At 41.1% G+C, this 26,572-nt stretch overlaps 2 protein-coding genes across 2 annotated transcripts in view; one reads left to right on the top strand and one right to left on the bottom strand.

Annotated features, from left to right (window-relative positions):
* The first annotated feature begins 16,413 nt into the window (after positions 1-16,413).
* On the top strand, positions 16,414-18,458 carry LOC131679111 (small ribosomal subunit protein uS17). The gene is made up of 4 exons (XM_058959673.1): positions 16,414-16,483; positions 16,905-17,021; positions 17,225-17,430; positions 18,256-18,458. Exons 1-4 carry the CDS (start codon positions 16,472-16,474, stop codon positions 18,377-18,379), a joined length of 459 nt encoding a protein of 152 aa, XP_058815656.1. The 5' UTR covers positions 16,414-16,471; the 3' UTR covers positions 18,380-18,458.
* LOC131679110 (gustatory and odorant receptor 22-like) overlaps positions 18,310-26,572 on the bottom strand; it is a 31,608-nt gene continuing 23,345 nt past the window's right edge. The window contains exons 4-8 of the mRNA XM_058959671.1: positions 19,430-19,575; positions 18,968-19,164; positions 18,727-18,888; positions 18,509-18,663; positions 18,310-18,448 (exon numbers count right to left, since the gene is read on the bottom strand). Of these exons, the coding sequence (XP_058815654.1) occupies positions 18,535-18,663; positions 18,727-18,888; positions 18,968-19,164; positions 19,430-19,575 (634 nt within the window). The 3' untranslated portion in view covers positions 18,310-18,448; positions 18,509-18,534. The remainder of the gene's footprint in view (positions 18,449-18,508; positions 18,664-18,726; positions 18,889-18,967; positions 19,165-19,429; positions 19,576-26,572) is intronic.

Raw genomic sequence — 26,572 nt, 5'->3', positions numbered from 1 at the left:
GATTTTGAAAAATGCATCACAAGTGATCAGTACTTATATCCCTGACTCCAATTATGTTTGGTTGAATTCAACGTGGATCATTTTTAAATTCAATATACATATCGTTTTCTGGGTGTAGTACATACAGTGAAGACCCGATTTTATTAGCCCCAGATTTTTTTCTACTCCCGATTTTGTTAGCTTTTCACGCGTGTTTTTTGTAAAGGGCCTATAAGCATACTGTCAAAATTCACTTTGAGAGGAAATTCTGGCCAAACCATCAATCGCCGATTATTAGTGACAGCAGTAAACGAAAGAGAAAACTTCTCGTTTATAAAATTCCAACGTCCACTCTTGGCGAGTTACGGTTTGTCCAGAATATTCTCTCAAAGTGAAATTTGACAGTATGCTTATTGGCCGTTTACAAAAAACACGCAAGTTTTTAACCATATCGACACAGATCTTTCATTAGGGCCTAAGTCGCAATGTACTCAAATGGAGAAAAATCAGTTTCAATATTCGGCGATGCTTTTCTAAATGTAGTTTTTATTGTAGGTATAAATTACTTTATGGCCATGTTTTTCCGGAAGCATCTTTGGTTAAACCTTATGACAATATAACAAAGAATTTAATTCCTATGTGCTTTTAGTGGGTAGAAACTAAAATAATGCTTACGCCCAATTTGCATCCCAGTCGTGATTTCGCCCTTCAGCAACCACCATTTGCGAAAGGGCTAAACCGTGTACATATTTTCAGAAGGGCTAAACTGACTCTGTCTTGCTGGGTACGGCTGGGTAAATGGGCGAGCTTGACAGTATACTTTTCAATAGGTGATACGTGTCCAGAGTCACATTAGCGTGCCTTTACTGTTACTTGTCCACGTTAGCACGCCTCTACTGTATGCAAGCCCCGACTGTTGCGCAACCCTGCAGATCGTGCGTAGCCTAGGTTGACAGTTTGTCATTGTCATAAAGCTGATGAGTCAGGAGGTACAAAAATCCGTGAGTAAGATTACGATAGGGTGTGAAGCAAGATAATATAAGATTATATGGAATTAATTACGGTAAATATGGTAACGTTAAGCTGAAATGATACAATGAATTATATACGATTATTTTCCGTAGCAATTAAGTATTGTAAGCCAGTGCACACAATTACAAGCAGTTCTAACCTGTAAGCCAGTGCACACAATTACAAGCAGTTCTAACCTAAATTACACAGCCAGATCGTGTTTCGCAGAGAACACACGCCATTGCAGATCAGTCAGCCTATTCACACGTTTTCAGATTTCGGATTCAGATTATTCACAAACAGGGCACTAAACGTAAGTAGTTCAAACAACTTTGGCCGTAATGATGAACGAAACTAGCTATTGTGACAAAGTTCAAATTGTCCTACATGTATTTAATTGCAGGAAAATAATAACGCGCTGCAACAGAAAACCCAACAGTTCGGTCGTTTTATTACTGCGTTATTATTTCGGAAAACCCACTTTTTTCCCCCGTTGGCAATTTCCAACATATTATTATTTTCGTTTATATACGATCAGTCAGAATAATCGGTCATGCCAAGTAAAACCTTACGGTCAAAACGGTCCGGCAAATCCGTGAAAGTGGTCGGTCCGAAAGATACAATCGGTGGTGTGCAAGCGGCGGTCACGGAAGATCCCGAAGAGTCCAATCCAGGTCGAACGTGTCAAGTGTGCCGTGGGGAAGATACGGATAGTATGGTGAGGTGTGATGATTGCTTGAAATGGCATCATTTTGAATATGTTGGTGTTACGCAGGAGATCGAGAATTACCCATGGAGTTGTGCCAAATGCGAAGCAGCAAAAGGAATCCAGGATACAAATTCAACTGACAGCGTCCCTCTTCACAGAGATGGTAATTCTACAAAGCAATTGTCCGAGCCGACTATAAAAACGTGTCTTTCAACGACTTCTCCAAAGCAGCATCTTTTATATAACGTCAAATCAGTTGACACCCTATTACCAGTTCAATCATCCGGAACAGTTAAATCGAGCTACCAGAGCAAGGAGAACCCATTTGCATCCGTAACATCGTTACAATGGGTGGTATCCAAGAACAACCCCCCGGAGAAAAATGCATCGAAAGCTCCATCAGTTGCATCTAGTCGTTCATCTCAAGCCTTGGCAAGATTGCAGCTACAGAAACTGGAAGATTTTCGAAATATCGAGCGACGTGAAGCAGAACAGCAACGAGTAATTGCAGCGGAAGAAATAAGAAAGGAAAAGGCATTCTTGGAACAGAAGTATCAATTGCTAGAGAAAGCGATGAATGACAACAGTTCAGTTAGCAGTGTTTCGGAAGATAAGGTAAAGAACTGGTTGGCAATTCCAAGTGAGCATGAGTACCCGTCAGATCCGGAAGTTGAAGAACAATTCAATCCGGACAGGCATTCTAGCAAGATACAACAAAGAAGTCTACCGAACTCGCGGATCGACAGCCACCACTCGTCGTTGTCAGAACCGAATCCTCCGGAACCATTTCCAGAACCGAGATCATTGTCATCGTATTCTATTGACCGGGAGGATGCATCGAATTTGACTTTCAAGCTAGATCATGGTTCGATCCCAAATGGTTTGACATCGGTTCCGATCATAGGACCCCCACGCAAAGTTTCGATTGCACGACACCCACGTTCGCATGTAAACTCGAAAGCTCTATTACCAGTACCAGGCGTGAATCCAACTCAGGAGAGTTTCTTCCCTCGATCTTCTCAACCATCACCAGCTTTTGTAACACAGACTGCCTTACCGATACCAGATCGTCAATTTCCACGATTCAATCCAAACCATGCTTACTCAGGTAAAAGGGATCCACAATCGATGCCGCAAAGGAATCAATTGAATTCAACCCCTCTGCAGTTCAGTGATGTCTACGACCATGAACAAGACGAACTTGATCCATTTTCAATTTCCCGGAAGCAATTAGTCGCTCGTCGAGCCATATCGAAAGACCTGCCACTGTTCTCTGGAAATCCCGAAGAATGGCCACTTTTTCTCTCCTCCTTTAACAGTACGACTGCCATGTGTGGATTTACTAACGAAGAAAACATCGTTCGTCTGCAACGAAGTCTAAAAGACCGTGCCTATGAGGCGGTTAGATGTAGACTAATGCATCCGTCCAATGTCAACGGAATTATGTCTACGCTAAAGATGTTGTTCGGGCAACCGGAGGTGATCGTGAATTCGATGATGTCAAAGATTAACTCCCTTCCTGCGTTGAAAGAGGACAAATTGGAAACTCTTGTAGATTTCGCCGTTAGCGTAGAGAACTTTTGTGCGACAGTGGATGCGTGTGGGCTCGAAGAATACTTTTACAATGTAACGTTTCTTCACCAACTCGTCAGCAAGCTGCCGTCATCAATAAAGCTTAACTGGGCACAATACAGACAGTCACTTCCGATGGTTAATCTATCATCCTTCAGCAGTTGGTTGTACTCGCTGGCAGAAGCTGCTAGTGCTGTCACCTTTCCAAGCTTCGGTTCTGAACCCAAATACGTTCGAAATGAGTCACGCGCAACCAAGAAAGGGAATCTGTACCTCAACACACATTCCGAAGGACACTCTGTAGAATATCGTTCAGCAGTGCCATCGAACGCGAAGATGGTATCCGAGAGCTGCCTGGTATGCAAAGGGAGTTGCAAATCAATCGCTAAATGCAATCGCTTCTTAGAGTTCTCTCGTGATTCGCGTTGGGCGACCGTTCGAGATCTAGGGTTATGTCGCAGATGTCTACGCCAACACAAAGGAGTATGTCAAGCCAAGTTATGCGGAAGAAATGGTTGCGAGCTCAAACACCACGAAACACTGCATAAGGACCAGAAGAGCGTCCCTTCAGATGCTTCTGCTAGTAACATGAACAAAACTCCGCCGACTCCGCATCATGTTTCACCGGAACAGAAACCTAGTTCATCGGAGCATGGATGTCACAGTCATCAAGTTACATCTAGCCAGGTTCTATTTCGCTACTTACCGATCGTACTTCATGGAAAGCATGGTTCTATTCAAACGTTCGCCTTCTTGGATGACGGATCGGAACTCACACTACTCGACAATGAACTGGCAGATGAATTGCAACTCGAAGGAGAAATAACGCCATTGTGCTTACATTGGACGGGCGGAGAAAAACGCAGTGAAGATTGCTCAAGGAGCGTCGGGCTGGAAGTTTCAGCGAAACACAATCGTTCAAAAAAGTACAGTCTACAAGGTGTACGTACCGTAAAGGGGCTACTTCTCCCGCCACAAACACTCAACGTAGACGAACTTGTTTCACTGTATCCGCATCTTAAGGGTCTGCCAATCACTTCATATTATAAAATTCGACCAAGGATCATGATTGGCATAAAGGACCAACACCTGAGCTTGGTACAAAAGAGTCGTGAAGGTGCACTACACCAACCAATAGCTGTTAAAACCCGTCTGGGGTGGACAGTCTGCGGAGGAGGTAACCAAGAAAACACCGCAAACATGGTGCATTCAGTTTTCCACGTGTGCGCCCGTGAATCATCGACAGACGAGGAGCTACACAAAGCGATGAAGGAATACTTTACATTAGAAAGTTTGGGAGTTCCACAGCCAAAGAAGACTCTCCTCTCAATGGAAGAAGAGCGAGCTAAGTTCCTGCTTGAAACCCGCACAGTTTTCAAGGGAGACCGATACGAAACGGGCCTGCTGTGGCGCTACGAGAATGCTCGTCTACCAGATAGCTATCCCACGGCTCTGCGCCGGCTGCAATACCTTAAAAGACGAATGGACAAGAATCCCCAACTCGCCGAAGCTCTCAATCAGAAGATTATCGATCTCGTTACAAAAGGATATGCCAGGATACTCTCAGATGTAGAGCTGAAAAAATCTTTTCCTCGGGTATGGTATTTGCCTATATTCCCGGTCACAAATATAAACAAACCCGGAAAAATTCGAATGGTTTGGGATGCGGCTGCAGCATCATACGGCGTCTCACTCAATTCATTCTTGTTGAAAGGTCCCGATCAGCTTAGTGATCTGTTCAACATATTGATCCAATTTCGTAAAGGAAGGATCGCACTCACGGCAGACGTGCGTGAAATGTTCCTGCAAGTACGCATGCGAGACGACGACCAACAATGCCAGCGTTTCCTTTGGTACCACGAGGATGGGAAAATCGTTGTGTACGTTCTTCAGGTGATGACGTTTGGAGCTTGTTGCTCTCCTAGCAGTGCCCAGTTCATAAAGAACCTGAACGCCGAGCGTTTTAGGGCAGAGTATCCAGTTGCAGTTGAGGTGATCCAGAAGCGCCACTACGTCGACGATGTGCTAGTTAGTGTTTGCACAGAACAGGAGGCGATTCAGCTCGCACAGCAAGTGAATCGAGTACATGCTGAGGGAGGATTCGAGATCCGCAATTGGATTAGTAACTCTAAACAGGTCGTGCATGCTTTAGAAGAGAAACAAACGGAAGAAAAGAACCTAGATCTGTCACCAGAGCTATCTACAGAAAAAGTGCTTGGTATGTGGTGGTGTACTGATTCGGATACTTTTACCTACAAAGTTGGATGGAGTCGCTACGGTCGAGCGCTGTTGGAAGGTGAACTTCGTCCAACAAAAAGACAAATGCTACGCGTTCTCATGTCCATATACGATCCGCTTGGATTGATCGCCCATTTTCTCATGTACCTGAAAGTTCTGCTTCAAGAGGTCTGGCGCTCCGGAATCGACTGGGATGACCAAATCGATGATGTACTTCTCAAGAAATGGCACACGTGGCTACGAGTACTTCCACAAGTTGAACGAATCAGCCTTCCTAGGTGCTATCTGAGCCGAATTCCTTCTAGAAATGATGATGTCCAGCTCCACACCTTCGTAGACGCAGGAGATAACGGAATCGCAGCAGCCTGTTACTTACGTTTCCAAGGCAAAGACGGCGTTGTCGAATGCAAATTAGTCGCTGCAAAGACCAGGGTAGCACCATTAAAATATCTTTCAACTCCTAAACTAGAGCTCCAGGCAGCGCGAGCTCGACTCGCTCGCTCAGTTTTCGAAACCCTTGCGCTCCGGATCTCACGAAAAATCTTTTGGTCAGATTCACAGGATGTGCTTTGTTGGATCAAATCAGATCATCGCCGTTATTCGCAGTTTGTTTCATTTCGAGTCAGCGAGATCCTGGAAACAGATGAGTGAATGGAGATACGTCCCTACGGACTTGAACGTAGCAGACGACGGAACAAAATGGAAAGGTGTTCCCGATCTGACAGCTCAAGCAAGATGGTTCAACAGTCCCAAGTTTCTGTATCTGACGGAAAAATGTTGGCCGAATATTGTCAAAAGTCCGAAAATTACGGACCTAGAACTACGCCCGAGTGTGCTGACACACTTCGTCGGAACAGTGCCAGTGGTACAAATTAAAGACTTCTCTACCTGGAACCGATTAGTCAAGGTTGTCGCTCTAGTTCACCGGTTTGCAAACAACTGCAAACTAAAGATGCAGAAAAAGTCAATCGCAACTGGACCCCTTTCTAATACCGAAATATTGTTCGCTACTTCTTTTGTAATTCGCCAAGCGCAGCAGGAATCCTTTCCTGATGAAATAGCTCTGCTTAGAGAAACGCGGCTGAAACCGGACCAGTTTTCAATGCCGATTCCTAAAACAAGTCCTATTCACCAAAAATCACCGTGGTTGGACCAGCACGCGATACTGAGGATACGTGGCCGCATTGCCGCCTGTGAATATGCAACCGAAGACGCAAAACACCCAATTATACTTTCCCGTGACCACCATACCACCAGATTGATTATTGCACATTACCACCAAAAGTACCAATCACGAGACCGTTATCAACGAAGTTCGCCAGAAATATAGTGTTCCTAGGCTTCGAATGACCTATGCCAGAGTGAGGAGACTGTCAGCGCTGTAAGAACGATCGAACAGCTCCACGAGTGCCAATCATGGCTGACCTGCCACCAGCACGGCTGAATGCCTTCACACGCCCCTTCACGCATGTTTGCGTCGACTTTTTCGGCCCGTACGAGATCGTTGTCGGGCGAAGAGTGGAGAAGCGTTGGGGGATGCTCGCCACTTGCCTTACAATCCGTGCGATTCACATCGAAGTTGTGAGCTCTCTCAATACAGATTCGTGCATTATGGCACTGCGGAATTTCATCTCACGCAGGGGTCAACCTAGAACCTTCTACAGTGATCGTGGTACCAACTTCATTGGTGCAAGGCGTATAGTCAAGGAAGCAGAGCAGGATGTTGACGAATGTGAACTGATGAAGGAATTCACGGATGCGGAAACTAGTTGGGTATTCTTGCCGCCCTCTTCACCACACATGGGCGGGAGCTGGGAGCGCTTGATCGGCAGTGTCAAGAAAAATTTGATGATGACCCTTCAGAATCGGAAGTTAACGGACGAGGTACTTCGGAACCTGTTGGCAGAAGTCGAAAGCACAATCAATTCTCGACCTTTGACACATGTTCCCATAGACGATGATTCAGCGCCCGCCCTAACCCCCAACCACTTTTTGCTTGGTTCGTCCAACGGAGTAAAACCTCTTTGCACCATAGACGATACCGGGACCGTACTCCGCCAAAGCTGGCTGTTATCCCAGGTTCAAGCCAACAGATTTTGGAATCGGTGGATTACCGACTATCTACCAGAGATAACCCGCCGCACCAAGTGGTTCATTCAGACGAAACCGATCGAGATTGACGATGTGATAGTTATCGTGGACCCGAAGTCACCAAGGAATTGTTGGCCGAAAGGTAGAGTAATTAACGTTCAGCCGGGAAGAGATGGTCAACCCAGATCAGCAACAGTGAGGACCCCAACCGGCATTTATGAGCGTCCGGTGGCCAAGTTGGCCGTGCTAGACGTACGGCGCGGAGACGTGTAAGCCGACCCGAAGGCAGCGTACCTGGGGGGACTGTTACGTGTCCAGAGTCACATTAGCGTGCCTTTACTGTTACTTGTCCACGTTAGCACGCCTCTACTGTATGCAAGCCCCGACTGTTGCGCAACCCTGCAGATCGTGCGTAGCCTAGGTTGACAGTTTGTCATTGTCATAAAGCTGATGAGTCAGGAGGTACAAAAATCCGTGAGTAAGATTACGATAGGGTGTGAAGCAAGATAATATAAGATTATATGGAATTAATTACGGTAAATATGGTAACGTTAAGCTGAAATGATACAATGAATTAGGGTGATGTGCCTATTATGGCAGTAGAGCCTATTGTGACCCTATTTCGTACCCCTTGGTTTCGAACCAAGCATATGAGATAATGACACTATCGATTTGGCTAAAACAGGTGAGAAAAAATAAGCTCAAGTTTTATTCTTTATTTTATGTGCACATATGTATTTAGAACTATCCTCTAAATCCAACTTTTAATTAAAACAAAATCACCTTATTCAAATATCTACTAATCCGCCTCACTCACTTAGTGAACCGAAACTGGATGCAACGGCGCTTAGCAAAATAAACACTTACGAGCCAGCATTTACCGCCTCATATCTCGTTATTCCAGCACAAATATACTAAACATTGCACTGATACATACCTTTAATTTAGCTGGAGAACCTTTTTACGATAATTTCACTTTAAAATCACTCGTCAAACACTAGAATAGGCCTAGTGTTATAATAGGATAAAACTAAATACGGGGGTTCCTATTATTGGCATGTTTTGCTGATACACTACCACAATCAAAACCAACATTTTGTATCCATCATACAGAAAAGAATCACCAGTGCGGCCAAACCAAAATATGAACTTGTTAATATAATGTAATGCAATTTCAGGTATAAGTAATCAATTACTTCAAGTTATTCAACAAATTGTTGATTGCAGATATTTTATTTTCATCTGCACATACAATTCGAATCGGGAGAAAGCAATGTGTGATGTGAAGCTTGTCATTCTAGTTGCTAACCTTCGAATGGTTTTTTTCTGCGTGCGCAATTCTGGGCGCTCTTCTACTAACAGCTGATGAGTTTCATTGATGTGCGTGATGTTTACGTTTGTTTTGATCGGCTGAAAAAAGCAGAATGATTCGTTTTACAAATCACACGTTGGCGTCCATGATCTGGATATTTAGTTAGAATCGACGCAATTGGAATATGAGGCATTGCGTTTCAACTGGATTGTTTTTCGATGAGGTGGAAATTGGCACACCCATGAGGCGATAATTGGACCGTTGAGGTGGGAATAGATGCACAGAATAGAACATTTATTTTCATTTATGCTGAAAATTGAGGCAATTCTGCTAAATAAGCATTATATAGATGTTTAAGAAACAGTACACTGATACTTTATTCCGAGAAAGGTTATAGATAATATGGCTTCTTTTTAAGTTGTTCAAAAATAGTGCGACCCTCTCCCTAATGGTGCCAAAATAGGCTCATCACCCTATATACGATTATTTTCCGTAGCAATTAAGTATTGTAAGCCAGTGCACACAATTACAAGCAGTTCTAACCTGTAAGCCAGTGCACACAATTACAAGCAGTTCTAACCTAAATTACACAGCCAGATCGTGTTTCGCAGAGAACACACGCCATTGCAGATCAGTCAGCCTATTCACACGTTTTCAGATTTCGGATTCAGATTATTCACAAACAGGGCACTAAACGTAAGTAGTTCAAACAACTTTGGCCGTAATGATGAACGAAACTAGCTATTGTGACAAATTTCAAATTGTCCTACATGTATTTAATTGCAGGAAAATAATAACGCGCTGCAACAGAAAACCCAACAGTTCGGTCGTTTTATTACTGCGTTATTATTTCGGAAAACCCACTTTTTCCCCCGTTGGCAATTTCCAACAATAGGGCTCAGCAAATGGGCGTATAGAAACCCAATGTAAATGAAAGGGCGCGTACATCTTTTCTTCAAATTTTATGAAAATCCATATTAAATTTGCAAAAGGGCGAATAATATTTGTAAACAAACTTTTATTTTGATGGTTTCTCTTAATTTACTATAATTTCAAAGCAGAAAATAATTGAAATTACTTCTACGAAGGGTAAAAATTTACATTAACGCATATTTTTCATGAAATTCTTCTCTGCAGCAGGCTAATGAGCGAAACAAGTTTGTTTACAAAAAACACTTTCGCCCTTTTGACGAATTAATATTGAAATATCGAAATATTTGAATGTTTATGTGCAACAACTATCGAGTAGACATGATCATAGTAGATATTGCTTATCATTTATATAATAGAACCGCCGTTTAAAGAATAATTTTGTGAATACACACAGAAAAAAAATATTGGTAAAAGTAAGAGTGTTCCGCTCTTAGCAAAAAACAACTAACGCCAACTATTAGGTTGAATGTAAAACTCTTATTTTTACCAACATTTTTTTTCTGCGTAATAACCGTCTGTCTAAAAATGTAAGTTTAGCTTTTATATTCCATTTCATAAGATGGGCCTAAGTCGAAAACTCGAAGAAAATACATGTTTCGCCGTTTTGTTTTCTTTAATTATAAATCGAATTAAAAACCATTTTAACTAATTTTCACCTCAATCTTGTAGTACAGCGCAAATTCGTTAGTTGGGTCACGACTGCGCCCCAACAAGCGAATCGTATCCGTTAATTGGGGCAACTGACAGCTGACAAAAATTACCCAAGGGAAACGCTGATTTTTTGTTTTGTTTCATAAAAAACAAACAGAAATATTTTACAATTCACAAAAGTTGGCTGTTTCCTTCCAGTTTAAAGTTGTTTTTTTTGTGACAAAGTTTGTCATTAGTATTCTTTTTGTCATCAATTATTTTTTGATAAATTCCTTCACATAAAACAGGAAATGAATACACCGTCGGGAAAAAGCCGATAAAGCACAAACATACTACGTTGTTACTAGCTAAAAAAGATTGGATAATGTTATTGAATACATCAGAGATGACCTTCAAACTAATTGATGTTGAATGGAAGAAGCGAAATATTTAACACATTTATTTCACTAAAGTCATTGAATTTCGAAGTATGATTTTTGACGTAGGACTTACGTCTTTCTTTACTATACTGGGTGTCATTTCAAAATTTTCAAAACGGATGCGTTACGTACACTTTGAACCTTAATAACTTTTCTCCTACTAAAGGAATTACTAATATTGTTTCATAAATCGAAAGGAAAACGTTCAACGCTTGCTATTGATACCTTGTTTGCTATGTAAAACTTGTTTAAAAAGTTCAAAAACTACTTTTAATGCGAATCAACATTAATGCTAGAACCTATAAATATGGGTGTCACAGTTTTTCTTAAAGCCAGACGTGTCTAAGCCACAGAGCGGAAAACACGTACGTGTGCTGCTCAACGAGAAGCTGCATTTTGACCACCAACCAAATCATAGCTACTGCCTTATCGCTGCCAACCAAGAACTGTCGTCGCCCTGCGTGAAATTCATCGCTCTCAGAAGTGGACAGAGTTACTAATTCGCAAGCTGCTCTTCCAGTGCCTGGTCTGTGAGATTGCACAGCATTTCAAAACCGATCTACTCTTCCGGAGCTCAGCCGTAATGGCCCTCTAAGAAGCCAGCGAGGCCTGCCTGGTTAGTTTGTTGGAAGATACCAATTTGTGCGCTATCCATACCAAGCGAATAATCATCATGCCGAGCGGGAAACGGCGAAATAATATTCACAACAAACGGTTCTAATTAGGACCACAAAATCGTTCTCAGAAGAATTACAATTGAAATTTCCATTTCGTGCTTTGGAAAATAACTTCCCTCTTATCGGGTTAGTTATTTTCTATAATAATATCCGAAAAATGTACGATAAAACTAATAAACTGACCAATTAGACGGAAGCAAGAAAATACCTACAAAAATTTGAGCCAGAAAAGTGACATTGACGGAAAAATGCTTCGATCGTTTCTAAGTGTTTGGCAGCTGAAGTTGCCGATTTGTTTTCCAACGTCAATTATTTGCGCTGTGCTGTACGGAACAAACAGATTTTTGCGCGATTCGTTGGGAAATAATCAAAACAATTGTGTAGTAGATTCCGTAGACTTTACCGTAAATTTTGATAGATTTTGTAAAAGCATTAATTAGCCTGCTTTGATTGGTGGTTTTTGCAAATCTTTCAAGAACATTAGTGAATGTGGCAACCCTGCTACTAAGCGAAAGCCGCAAAAAGAATGATGAAAATATTTCCATTTGTCGCACAAAAGGATGGACTTCCATCTGCACTAAGAAGTTTATAAAAGAGATCGCATTGCGATATACAATGCTCATTCGATGTGAGCTGTGAAAGGGGAATGTTCGTGTATGTACGCAGCAGAAACGAATTCGGGCAAGGTTCGAATCGTTAGAAAGGATTCTCGTCTGGTATCACCAAAAATAGTTATCTGAAAACCGTTCCTTTTAGGATGAAAACATAATGGAGAAAGAATTGAATTAAAAAGTTCCATTTAAGAGCATGTTCAGGAGTGTTTCAGTTTTAGATTTAAAATTTTTACAGTTCTATAACATAAAACTGAAAATTCTAAAACTGAAACTTTCTGTCCCCAGCAGCAGTTTTAGCGGGTGTTCTATTCAGTTTAAAATTCATGTCTCGCCATGCCTTCAGCGTTACTGCATTCAAATTTATTTTCCCCCAGTCTATCGGGTCTAAGTGTCTGTGCTGAAAACTTTGCATGTATTTAAAACACAGTTCTAAACGTGTTTTATAATCAGCAACAAATAGAACGGCGTCGTATAACAGTTTTAAATTTTGAAACACAACTGTTCGAAATAATAAAACAAAACGCTCTGCTGGGGATGTGAATGTTTCAGTTCTACTTTGAAAAAATATAACGCTCCTGAACATGCCCTAATAACTTGGATTGAGTTATTATGGCATGTTCAATTCTTCTGTACATGTACCAGTGATTCATATAAGCAAATGTTTATCAAATTAATCTACAAACCCGAAGGTTTTTGCAAGTCCTAGAAAATCAGTGAATGTGGCAATCTCATTCGACATAAAATTTCCAGTAAACATTCATTCAAAAAGTGCATTGGCTCAAATTATCCATGAATGTCATATGATATGCCCAAGTTTAGTCCTACGTCAACACCGCGGTTATGTCCCGGACATTACCCACTCCTAGTTTTTCTGGATCGCCACAGAAATCAATCAATGAACCCCTTGAAATCAATGACATTCAAACGTCAATCAGTTTTTGACTTTCAGTTTTGACATAAGAGTGTCTTTTCGTTGGGGCATGCCCCAACTAGCGAACACCGAACTAACGAATTTGCGCTGTATTTTTGTTGCATAATGTCATAATAGCGAAAACGCAGTTTGTTTACATTTTCGATTTAAGCCCTAATGAAAGATCTATGTCGATATGTTGTCAGCATCACATGAAAATCTGTTTGATAGGCCTTAGGAGACGAACGAAGTCTAATTCCAGTAAATTCTTTCTTGAGTATATTTTTCACATATCGAAGATGCAACATATGGGCCGCTTTACACGTTCAATATTTTTGTCAATACAAAGTATTGACGATATTGCTTCAATACGTCAATCCCATTTGAAATTCACATCGTCAATACTTCCACTACACGTACAATACTTTTGTCAATACTCTCTAGTATTGTCAAAAATATTGAACGTTTAAAGCGGCCCAGAAGAATAATTCCTAATATAATAATTATTGTTATATTTCGTTCAGTTTTGCATGAATTCATATATTTCTGGCAATTTTAGAAAATTTAAACGATTTTCTAACAAATCGAGCATCGCTAAAAAAATCGAAGACAACAAAATTAATCTCCAATCTCAATCCAATTTTGCTCGATTTCCGATTAATTAGATGTAACTGGCTACTCTGCATACTTTTAAAATTTTACACTGAAAATAATCGACACAATAAAACCATATGCAATTAAACATCACTTTCGTATGCGTTCTCATGTTAAAAAGAAAAAGAAATGATTTCTCTTTGAATTTCACATGAAAATACATAAAAAGCATTTCATAATATTATGGTGTTTCATTTTATGGTGTTTCAAATAAAATTCAAACAAATTCCACGTGAATACGACATATTTATCTATTGAATGTTCATTGTATACAGTATACACTGTATATACTGTATACAGAATTGACGAATTCAAATTATTTTATTAGGCAACTTGCACTGATCATGATTGCAACACTGCGAAAACAGTATCCCATTAGTCAAATTCGAAGACGTCATCTTGGCTCCACGCTGGCTCCAGAAATCGCTGACTAGTTGTCCTGTCTTGTCCTAGAAGTAAACATAAACATCCGAACGGGCATCCGGATTCTTTGGCGCACAATGAAAAGTGAGAAAAGGCCGGGCTTCACCTCCGATCTACCGATTAGAACACTTAGGGACATTTTTTACCTTAAAAAAACCGATTAAATGTACTGTGGCCGAACCAAAACAAAGCTTATGGCAACCGAAAGGCCCACTACGTCATTTGTTAGTGTTTTTCTTCTTCATATCCTCTTTTTTCGGCTTCATCAAAGAAAAATGACAACCGCACTCACACACAGAAAAAAATGTGCACGCCTGTATCCGTCTTGGTCTGGATCCACCGTGTAAATAATCTGAGCGAAAAGTTATTTTCGATTTGTTTTCCTCCACCTATCAGAAATTATGACAGTTGGTGGAAAACAAATCGTTGAACACACTAATGCTATTTTCGGTTTTAGAATCGAGTCGCCCTAGGTTCGCTCTAATGTTTACAGTTTCCATACAAAAGTGACAGCTCCGAGCGAACCTAGAGCAACTCTGATTTAAAAACGAAATCAGCATAATACTGTTACAGATTGTCAAGTACTCTATGTTCGAATTTTAATTTTGGCAACAAAATTTATGTTTTTGTTTTGAACTGTTCCTGATGTAGTTAGGCTGCAGGAAACTTTTTCTTTTGATTTCATCGAGCACTGAAACTGTCAAAACGTGAATCTCGAGTGATTAAAGGACGATCACTTATCACGGTGACGTTCCGTTGACGTTGACGGAAGCTGATGTATCGTCTGAATCGTCCTTAATGCTTTTCTCTTGTGCCCGTTCACACGTGTCGTACGTCAAAACGTTCCGTGCCGTTGATGTTGTGTGTGAATGCTTCCATTTAACTGCATGTAACTAATTTTGACGTTCCGTGCCGATGACGGAAGCCTGATGTATGGTGTGAATCGTACTTATTTCGCGATCTAACGCTGCATGTCAACCGCCAGACGGCACGACAGTGCAATGATGAATAAATGTTATTATGAAACATTCATTTTTCGTCGTCAACGTAAACTGTCCCTGGCAGCACTGCTCCATCGGAATCCAATCAGACTGAGTTCTACAAGATGACGACACGAATGAACTCATGGTGAATGAAGTTCACGTTTGACAATTCTCGGTGGTTTGTTTACTTCGTCAGTTGCGTGAGTTCGAGTGCAACGGGTGCTCATCTATCACATTCAAATTCACGTAACTTCTATGTAAACAAACCACCGAGAATTGTCAAACGAAGTTCATCCGGCTCATTTTGTGGGGTTATGTCGGTTGGTGTAAAACCTAATTGCAATAACTTCAGTTCTAGAGCTGATCCTTGTAACTGTTAATACTCAAATGAAAGGCAAGGGCCACATTTATAAACCTTACTTGTTTATGTGCGTAAATTTTGCCTCATTCAAAAGTTATAGCTGTTTAAAAACGTTGTTGTCCACAAACAACATGATCATGAAGGGGTTAACGTATTTAGTTTTTTCAGTGAGTGGGGTAACACTTTAAAACAAAAACAAAAACTTTTCAACAAAAACATTTCAAATTTCAAAAATTTTATTTTAATTTCAAAAAATAATTATAGGAAAATGGAATGAAAATATGTTATTTGAAATAATAAGGTAATCTTTTAATTTTATTAAACAATTTTTGTGTATGCAATGCTGACCAGTTTTCTGGTTGCTGGTGAGCAGTTAGGGACCATTCATAAATTACGTAACGCTTTTAGGGGGGGGAGGGGGTACAACAAGTTGTGACATGTTGTGACATAGGGGGGAGGGGGAGTTGGCTAGATCGTTACGTAACATGCTTTCACCGAAGAAAAAAATTTTTTTCTAGGAATTTGTTACGTAACAGGGGAGGGGGGGGATGAAGAAATTTGTGACAATTTGTTACATGGGGGGAGGGGGGAGTCAATTTTGGGCAATTTTTGCGTTACGTAATTTATGAATGGTCCCTTAGCCAAAAACCAATTTTCAACGAAAACCAGTTTTCATCCAAGTGAAGAAATTGGCCGTTAGTGTTTGATAGATATGGTAAATTGCTTATTTTCATTATGTTTTTGCTGATATTGGATGATCTTCTAATACTTGTTGCTGAATTATTTTTCGTGGAAATCGGCAACACTATTCGCAAGTTTGCGTTTGTTTGATGTCTTCAGCGAACGCACCTCACCCAATCCGGCGTTCTGTCATCATCACTTCACTGTCAAAGTTCGCGTTTTCTCGTTTCCTGCTTTCTTTCCCAACGTCAAGATGGCTGATCAGGTACTGTTTCGTTGTTCGTGTATCTGGAAATCATCGATTCTATTGTATGTTCGCGTCGAAATGATTACTTTTTATAATGAATCTTTACCTAAAGGTGTCCAGCAGTTTGGCTCAGTGAAGGATTTTACGTAATGTAACTAGTTCCCGGGAAAAAGTGATCGTTTCACACGTGTATACAAATTCGAATATTGTCGGCTCAAAACAAACCTGCGGAGTGAAATTTCGTAACTTGCCTAGAATGATGAAAATTTCATGACGGTCTACTGAAACAAATGTGAAGAATGTCAGATTTTAACCCAAATATCGCTACTGATCCGCACAAGGAAGGCAACCGGAAGTTTCACTCCTGAAAGATTTGTTTATTGTAATTGAACTAAGCCCGTCATAATCAAAATTGTTTTTCGTTTTTTCCCATTGATAGAACGAGCGTGCGTTCCAGAAGCAAATCGGTGTTAACCTGAACCGTAAACAGGTTAACAAAAAGAAGGGTTTCCGTTTGCATCGCAGCATTGGTCTCGGATTTAAAACTCCAAAAGAGGTAAGCAAAAACATGCATCTTCTGCGTTCAGTTTTTCATTTTGATTATTCAATGATGATACCCTCTCACGATGGTCTTCCGATTACCACATGAGGATACCCTTCGCTAAACCCAATTTCTATTCTGAGCCATTTTGGAAATTGTTTTAATGAAGTATTGCTGGATCAGAGTAAATAATTCTAATAGCGTCCGTATTGTTTTAGGCTATCGCTGGAACCTACATTGACAAGAAATGCCCCTTCACCGGTCACATCTCGATCCGCGGCCGTATTCTAACCGGAGTGGTGCGCAAGATGAAAATGCAGCGAACGATCGTGATCCGGCGTGACTATCTGCACTTTATTCGGAAGTATGATCGGTTCGAGAAACGCCACCGAAATCTTAGCGTGCATCTGTCGCCGTGCTTTAGGTGAGTGATTTTTGCAGCTGGTTTTCATCAAACCCTAGAAACGCAAGTGTACACTCTGTGTCATTCAGAAAACCCACAGAATGATGCTATTTAATCTTGCGAGAGTAAATTTTTCAGACAGCATAACTATTCTCGAAACGTTTCCATGGTTTCGTTTGAAGCCAATTGGCGCTTCGATGCAAGTAGCTGCCACAAATCATTGTTATTTACGCAAAAAATAGAGCGGGGGATGATTTTGAAAATCAGGAGAATGATTAATATTACGATTTTCGATTGATTGACACCGGTGTAGTGTAGTGCGCTGAAACTGCACCGTTTTTGTACTTTCTAGCAGAAGTGCAGAAAACTCGATATGCTCCATTGACACTTCTGCTAGAAAGTGCAAAACCAGTGCACTCCACTACATCGGTGTCAATCAATCGAAAATCCCATATGTTCCACGAAGTTTGGTCGAACCTTAAATTAAGATGTCTATCTGCATAAAGTTTTTTAATGGCGTTTTCGTTTTTCTTGGTGCTACACCGGTGTAGTGCAAAGAAAGAGATAGACTGATTACACCCAAGTTTGAATGAGTGTAGCACCGACTACACCGGTGTAGTGCACTGTCAAAAACGAATATGCCATAAATCCCTTCTGTAGTTCAAATTTTTTTGTTCTGATTCCAGATTGATTTGATTTGAAATGAGAGTACAGCGATTAATTGGATTTAATTAATTTATTGCAAATGTGAAATAACATTTTAGTAACCAAAAAAAGCTAAGAGCATATCATAATTGTACATTACGCTATCATACTAACCCGTGAAATTTCCTCTTCTTTCTACAGGGACGTTGAGGCCGGAGACATTGTAACCGTTGGCGAGTGTAGGCCGTTGTCGAAGACCGTGCGCTTCAATGTGCTAAAGGTGAGCAAACTGGCTGGTGCCAAGAAGAAGTTCAATAAGTTCTAAAGGCTTAGAATAAAATGTGTAAATGAGGAGAAAGGGAGAAACAAGTTTCCATGGAAAATACATTAAAATCTGGAAAGCAGTAATGTTTTTTTTTATTAACAAGAAAACCCATTGAGGATTATCAGTTACGGCTCTCCTGTAAACTAAGTTCTCGTTCAATTGGTTTCGGTCCGAGTTAAGTTGGCTTTTAGAGCCGAAACAAGTGCTTTCTTAGCGCTTTGTCTCAGCAGAGTCAATTTGAATTGCATCAGTACAACCAAGTAGGTTGCCATAAAAGAAATGTTCTGAAAATAAAATTTGAAAGTTTATTTAATCAAACAATTATTGATCACCGGTACAAGCATTACCGCAGTAATTAATCCTCGATTTATGTTGGCATATCCGTCCAGATTCATCGTCGGGGGATTCTTATCGATAGCAACTAGGAACATTTCCACTTCCTTTTGCGTTGCTTTGTCCACCGCCGTGAGATTTACATTCAGCAGACGTTCTTGGAAGTGCAAGCCAACCTTCGAGTTACCGGTGCAGTAATAAAAAGTAACAAATTCGTATGAGCTGCAAAGTCATAAACCAACGAAGGCTGCTTACCCTTTTGGAGGCATGATGGGCCTCGTTGCAGATGATGAACAGCAGACTCATGCAGTAGAAAACAATGACGAATAAACCGAACTCCTTATAGGTGGCTCCGTGCTCGATGATTTCGCTCAACGCTCCATAGGTGGCGATAATTGTGGTGAAGAAAATCACCAAACAATAGATTCCGTACATGTTTGAGTATGCTTTCCCTTTACAGTTCCGTGAATATTATCGGCAGGGCGGGATTGTAGAAAAAGGTATCATATAAAAATTAAACCGTGCAGATTTAATTCAAGGCCCTACGGATAGTAAAAGATCGGCGACATTTTCATTTCGATGTAAGCAGACGACAATAAATCGACAGTCAAATGGAATGAACAATGATGAGGGTTTACCGCTATAAAGCATAATGACGAATGACGTGACCCAATAAACATCTAGTTAATACATACAATTACAATAACAGGCACCTACCTAGCTGTTGCATCATGTGGCTGAGGTCCACCCATAGGTGCCTGTACTCAGTTAATTTAGCAGCTGGCCGTTCACTGGACAGAAGCTCGGAAAGTGCTTTGGCGAAAGCTTTACTTGCTGTTCCGAATGCAGTGCAGTTGACAAACCTGCAGAAATAGAATGCAATTGGTTAAAGTCGTTGGCGGTGTTCTATGCAACAATGTTGTTTTTTTTTCAGCGAAGGATGGGATTATAAAAATATTAATCTTATTCACATTTTGGTATTCTTAGACGTGAATAAACACATTTGGAGTAACGTCAGATGTTGCGCTAAGTTATTGTCAACACCTATTCAACAGTCTTCATGACGTCATCCGCGTTATGTTTTGGTAAGACCACAGATAACAGACGTTTAGGCTCGATTTGAATCGTGTGTAAATACCCGCTACTGAAATTCCCAATAAATCAGATGTCTGAAACACGTTTGGCAAACGTTTGTAGATGGCGCAGTGATCGATACAATGCAGTTAAAGTGCAGCTGTCAAACACGTGTAGTAAACAGTTGCGCAGATGGCAATAGTGAAACACGGATTTTCAACGTTTATCAATTTGAAAGTTTACACAGGTTTTTGAAGAAATTTTGTTCTAGCCTAAACGTCTGTTATCTGTGGTAAGACCAAATTTGTATCGAAGGGGGTCAATAAAGCCGAATTTACACCTATCCGATCCGTTTCAGTGCCGGTTCAGTTCCAAATTCAAGCATTCACACTTGTCCGGGACGATGCCGTGCCGGACAAGTGTGAACGCTTGCATTTGATTTGTATGAAAGAATATTGGCGTCCGTGCACGGAACTGAACCGGTACTGAAACGGATCGGATAGGTGTAAATTCGGCTTAAAGGTTGTTTGACGCGTTGTTGATGGACACATTATTAGCGTTTCGCCTAAGAATTGGTAGGTAACTATAGCTTCGATTGATTATTAGAATAGGAAGTTTGTTTGCGATATGGTATATTATTTTTTTGCTTCATAAATTCTAATATAAGCGCTATTAGAGCTCCTCTAACGGCGCTCTCAGAATGACTCCAAAAATTAACAAATCAAACAGTGGGTGAGGGAATATTACGCCGGTCCTAGCAGATTGTGGCTCAAAGATATGACGGTGATGAGGATCACACGGTGTCAATTAGTTGTTAGATTGATGCGGATCGCATGTCCTTTGCCAGCAGCACTGTAGAGAGCGTCCTGGGATACGTACAGAGGTGTACTGGAGTGACACCTATAATAGGTTTAGGTATCTTGTTCACTGGGGTGATACCTATACTGCCCATAACAGCATAAGAGTCCCATGTTGAAAAACAGCAAGCCGAGAAAAACGCTGTTCAAGATTGTCCCATCCATTGAGCCAAATGGATGGGACAACCATGTTTTGGTATTTTTTTTTTTTGATATTTTCTGATCAAACCCGGTAATCTTATTTGTGCAGTGTGATTCAGTGGTGATACAGAATACAATCCAACGGATAACTCATTTTCGACAAAAATCCACATGGGACTCTTATGTGTTTATGGGTAGTATACGAATGTATACATCAAGGAGTTTTTATTTTTTTTTTATTTTTATTTATAACTCTAAGCACCTTGGTATACATACTCTGGTTGCATATAGTGATGAGACGCAGCGATGTATAGGTGTGTGTGAACGGGAACGATCGGAGCTAGAACGGGCAGTTGATAGTCGGACAGCAACGAGAACGCGTCAGTACAATGGCGACGAGAATAAAAATTGGTGAGTAAAGTGAAAAAAACGGTGCCAAACCTCGAGAAAAACCGAATTCACGTAAGGGAAATAAAGCAAGGGGAAGCCAGGGGACTATCCCAACGAAACACACGTTTTAGGTTAAAAACTCTGCTACAGAGGAAAAGAATTCGGTGTGAATGTGAAAGAAATGAAGGCACAGATGCAGCGGGCAGTGCACCAACTTGATTTTGCACGTTTTCGTCTCCCATTTGCAAGGTTACGTTTTCATTCGGAGGGAGAAGAGATGATATAGATTTGTTTTTCGTTATTCTGGTTTGCCTTTATAATCACGACTAACAACTTTCCTACTACATACCTGTTCTGTAAACATACTAAGCGCTAAGGTGACATCGGTCATGCATATAAAGTTTGCCGCAGTAAGAAGCAGTCAATTGGATGATCGATTTTTACTATGCTGGGAATAATCGAAAGAGTCGTCTCTCTTGTTCTGGTGTTTCTGTGTTGATACGTGACTCATGTGGCTAGCTCATTCTGATGTATTGTACATTAATATGAAAACAACGTTTTGGCGAATGTGTGGGTAGCACACAAAGCATGTGGGTAGCACATATTGGTCGGCTATTGTGTGGGCAGCACATGTACATGTAGGAAGCACATGTAAGTGAAGTTTTGTGTGGGTTGCACACGTCGATGAATATGAAAGCAAGAAACATTATTTTTTATATTTAAATGATAAAAATAAATTGGTAGTGCGGAAACTAAGATTTTCTTTTTATTTTTAAATTCAACGGTAGTTCCACAGTTTAAACCGGGTCGTGACCCTCGGAGCGATTGGCTCAAATGGAAGCGCGCTCTTGAACGTTATTTGAAATTGAGCAAGATTATCGATGAAGAAGAGAAATGTGATCTTTTATTGGTTCTAGGAGGAATCGAACTGCAAGATCAATATGAGAAAATAGTACACTATGAAGTAATGGTAACAGAACAAAATGATGCTGGTGTGGAAGTACAGCGCATTGACACCTATGCGTCGATCATCCTTTCACTTGACATGTACTATGCGCCAAAAACAAACAAGCGATACGAACGCCATCTGTTACGCAACATCAAACAAGAGGAGAGCGAATCTTTTGATAATTTCGTTAATCGCATACGAGAGCAGGCTAACAGATGTGAGTTCGCTGACGTAAATGACGCTACAATTGACCAGATAGTCGAAGGATGCCTCTCACACGACTTCCGTAAGAAACTGTTGTCTGAGGAGAAGACTTTTGAGGAAATTCTGCAACTCGGAAAAGCAATGGAAGACTTACAAGCTCAGTGTAAGACATACTTGAAAACTGTCCACCCGGCTCAATCAGAAGTCATACAACGTGTGCAACCGACCAATAAGTCAGGTGTAAGATGCTTCAAATATAATCGGGTCGGCCATATTGCGCGCGATAAGAACAAATGCCCAGCGTCTGGTGTAAAATGCCATACTTGTGGCGAACTCGATCATTTGAAAATATGCTGCCCAAAGAAGCGCAAATGGGACGAAAAGAACAATTTGTTTCCTCAGAAGAAACAAAAAGTAACAGGTAGAAAAGGGTTGTACTGCGTGAATGCTGGAGAGAAAAGCGATACTTTGGCATTCGAAGTTGGTGGCGTGGAGATACAAATGTTGGTCGATTCCGGCTCACCGCCGAATATAATTACACAAAGGACATACGGAGAATTAAAACAAGCACGTGCTAAAATTATCAATGAACGTAGAGCAATTGAGGAAAGCGAGAAATATCAAGAATACGGATCATCAGATACTACCCAACAAACAACGAAAGCTGAACAAGCCTTTATTAGGGGGAAATAAGTTGAACAGTAGCTGTTCTAGCCATTATTCAGCTAAATTGTTTGTCGGGTATTTACTTCAGCAAGGCATTTGAAACCGAAATAAAAATACCGGGAGATGAAAATGGAGTTTGGAGCTACGTCCTCGTCTCACCGGATGGACAAACCAATATCTTATCGAAATCGACGGCATTTGCTCTTGGCGTCTTAAGAATTGGTTATGAAGTTAACGCAATTACAAAGCCTGAACAAAAACCTACATTGCCGTTCCCGAAAGTGCCGGGAATTCAGTTAAGAATTCACATCGATTCAGCTTTCACACCGGTATGCCAAGCAATCCGTCGTCTAGCCATCGCTATGGAAACAGAAGTCGAGCAACAGATACAAGAGATGTTATCACAGAATATTATTGAAAAAGTTGAACATCCAACAAGCTGGGTCTCTCCGTTGGTTCCTGTTCGGAAAAGCGATGCGAAACTGCGTCTTTGTGTCGATCTTCGAGCGGCCAATAAGGCAGTATTGACTGAGAATTATCCAATGCCGAACATAGAAGAAGCTCTGTCGTCTATCCACAAGGCCGAGATGTTGTCATCACTTGATTTGGAATCCGCTTTCTACCACCTAGAGCTTGAAAACGAAATCCGAGATATAACAACATTCGTTTCACGAAGCGGACTATATCGCTTTACGCGCCTCGTTTTTGGAATAAAAAGCGCTCCTGAGTTATTCCAAAAGACTATCACAACTCTAATTGGAAAGATCAAGGGAATTATAATATATTTAGATGATATATTGATATTTGCTGATTCCGTGGAAGAACATGACCGTATTTTGGCATTAGTCATGGAATGACTCAGAACTTACAACCTAAAAATCAACGTGAAAAAGTTAGTTTTAAGAGCTTCGAGCGTTCAGTTTTTGGGATTCATGATATCTAAAAAAGGAGTCAGCCTCACTGAAACTAATATCAAAGCATTTATGGACATGCGTGCTCCACAAACAGTTAGTGAACTTCGTTCATTTTTGGGTACTGCAGTTTTTTGGCAAATTCATCGAAAATCTATCCCAGCGTACGTATAATATGAGACAGTTACTACATAAGGGGACGCCATTTGATTGGAAAGAAAGCCACCAAAAAGAATTTGCTGATTTAAAGATGGTAGTATCCAACCAAAAGACGCTCAAATACTATGACCCCCGAGATAAGACGTATTTGATAACCGACGCCGGTCCTAACGGATTGGGCGCTGTTCTGGCCCAGGATGAGCAAGGCGAGATCCGTCCTGTCATGTGTATATCCCGAAGCTTAACACCCTGTGAAACCAAATACTGTCAAACTGAGAAAGAGTGCCTCGGAATTATATGGGCGATGGAAAAATTATACATCTATCTTTACGGATTACGCTTTACCCTCATCACGGACTGTAAACCACTTGTTTACTTATTTGACCGAGTACGATCGAGACCGTCTGCCAGAATGGAAAGGTGGATGCTAAGACTACACAATTTTGATTTTGAGACGCGCTACGAGCCAGGTGATCAAAACGTTGCGGATGCTTTTTCAAGACTCTGCTCATTGAGATGATTACTAGAGGGTATGAGACAGATGTTATTAGCTGAATAGCACCCTACATGCAACCGTGTAGGATTAGCAAGCTAGAATTGGAAAGTGCTAGTACAGAAGATTCTGATCTGCAGAAAATTCATGACGCTTTGACAACAGACGATTGGACAAACATTCCCATCCAATTCAAGACTCTTGGTATTAAAGAGCAACTAACACAATATGGAAACTTGATTCTACGTGGAGACCGAATTGTGATTCCCACGGCTCTTCAACAAAGAGTTACAGAGATAGCACATTTAGGTCATCAAGGTGCAACTGCGATGAAAGCACACCTAAGATCGAGATTGTGGTAAGAATCTGATTAACAATGTTGTTTCCACATTTTCACTCAGGGTAGGTACTATTTTTGTAGGTTTGGATAACGCAGTGGAAAAGTGCTTGAAGGCCTGTAAGGAATGCACGATGATGGCGAAGCCTGACCCACCATGCCCTATGGCACGAAGACTACCAACTCTGCCATGGCAGGACTTGGCAATGGATTTCATTGAAGGCCTACCTAATGAATACTCGTTACTCGTAGTAGTCTGCTATACAACCAGATATACCATGGTAGAACCAATGAAGCATCCAACTTCCTAGCCATAGAGCTCAAAAGGTTTTGTGATTCCTACAACATACATCTGAACTTAACTACTCCTTATTGGCCTGAACGCAATGGCGCTGTCGAGAGACAAAATCGTAACTTGAAGAAAAGGATCAAAATCAGCGTGGCACAAAACACCGACTGGAAGAGAGATATTTACGAGTATTTGTTATTCTATCACTCGACACCTCAGAAAACTACGGGCCTGTCTCCAGCTAAGATGATGTTCAATCGCGAGCTAATAAGTTTACTTCCTACGATCCAGGAACCGAATAGAATATTTTTTGAAGGATTAGAAGAACGTGACGCTTTCGGTAAGCAACGCAAGAAGCAATATGCAAACGAAAACAGCCAAAGATAATAACCTCTTCGCTGGCGACACTGTTTTGATCCGGAACTTGAAACTGGGTTCAACTCAACCTAACTTCCGACCAGAAGAATTTGAAGTTATCAGCGTGCACGGAAGCGAACTTGGGGTCAGATCTAAGGAAACTGGGAAGTATACGAGAAATCGAGCTCATGTTAAACAACTCTCATCCAACACGACAAGCCAAGCTGATACGCAGTCGCCACCAAAAGAGTCAATCAATGATAACACACTGTCACCTGACGACAACGAGCATAACCTTGAACATGAACAAGCAAGGTTAAATGAGGTGCCACCGGAAGACATGAATCGCCCTCAAAGGAAAAGGAATGCTCCGGAAAAGTACGAAGACTTCCTCTTGTATCAATAATGCTTTCAACATTGAAAGGACAATTCGTAAACTAATTCGTAAGTAATCTGTCAATAAATGATATCAAAACACTAAGATGATCTAGACATTATTTCCATATTTGAGGAGGGATGTACTGGAGTGACACCTATAATAGGTTTAGGTATCTTGTTCACTGGGGTGATACCTATACGAATGTATACATACTCTGGTTGCATATAGTGATGAGATGCAGCGATGTATATATGTTTGTGAACGGGAACGATCGGAGCTAGAACGGGCAGTTGATAGTCGGACAGCAAAGAGAACGCGTCAGTACAAGAGGAGTCGACGGAACGATTGGTTCGATGGCGAGTGATGTTGGACGAGAAGAATGCAGCACGCGCAGCGATGTTGCTTCAAGCCATTCGTCAGAACGTGGAGTCATATCGACGGAAGCGAAGACTCGTCTTTTTCAGGACAAAAAGAGCCGCCTGGAAGAGTCTGAGAGGTAGGAGATGGAGCTGCTGTATCGCTCTCGGGAAACGCGGGCGTTCTTCAAGAAGCTGAATGACTCTCGCAACGGTTTTGTGCCGCGGACCGCAATATGTAGAGACAAGGAAGGTGGCATCATGAAGGACGAACGTGAGGTGGTCGAAAGGTGGAGGC

The sequence above is a fragment of the Topomyia yanbarensis genome, chromosome 2, assembly GCF_030247195.1.
Source record: "Topomyia yanbarensis strain Yona2022 chromosome 2, ASM3024719v1, whole genome shotgun sequence".
Classification (NCBI taxonomy): domain Eukaryota; kingdom Metazoa; phylum Arthropoda; class Insecta; order Diptera; family Culicidae; genus Topomyia; species Topomyia yanbarensis.
Note: the sequence above shows the minus strand (reverse complement) of the source record. Positions and strands in the feature narration are given on the sequence as shown.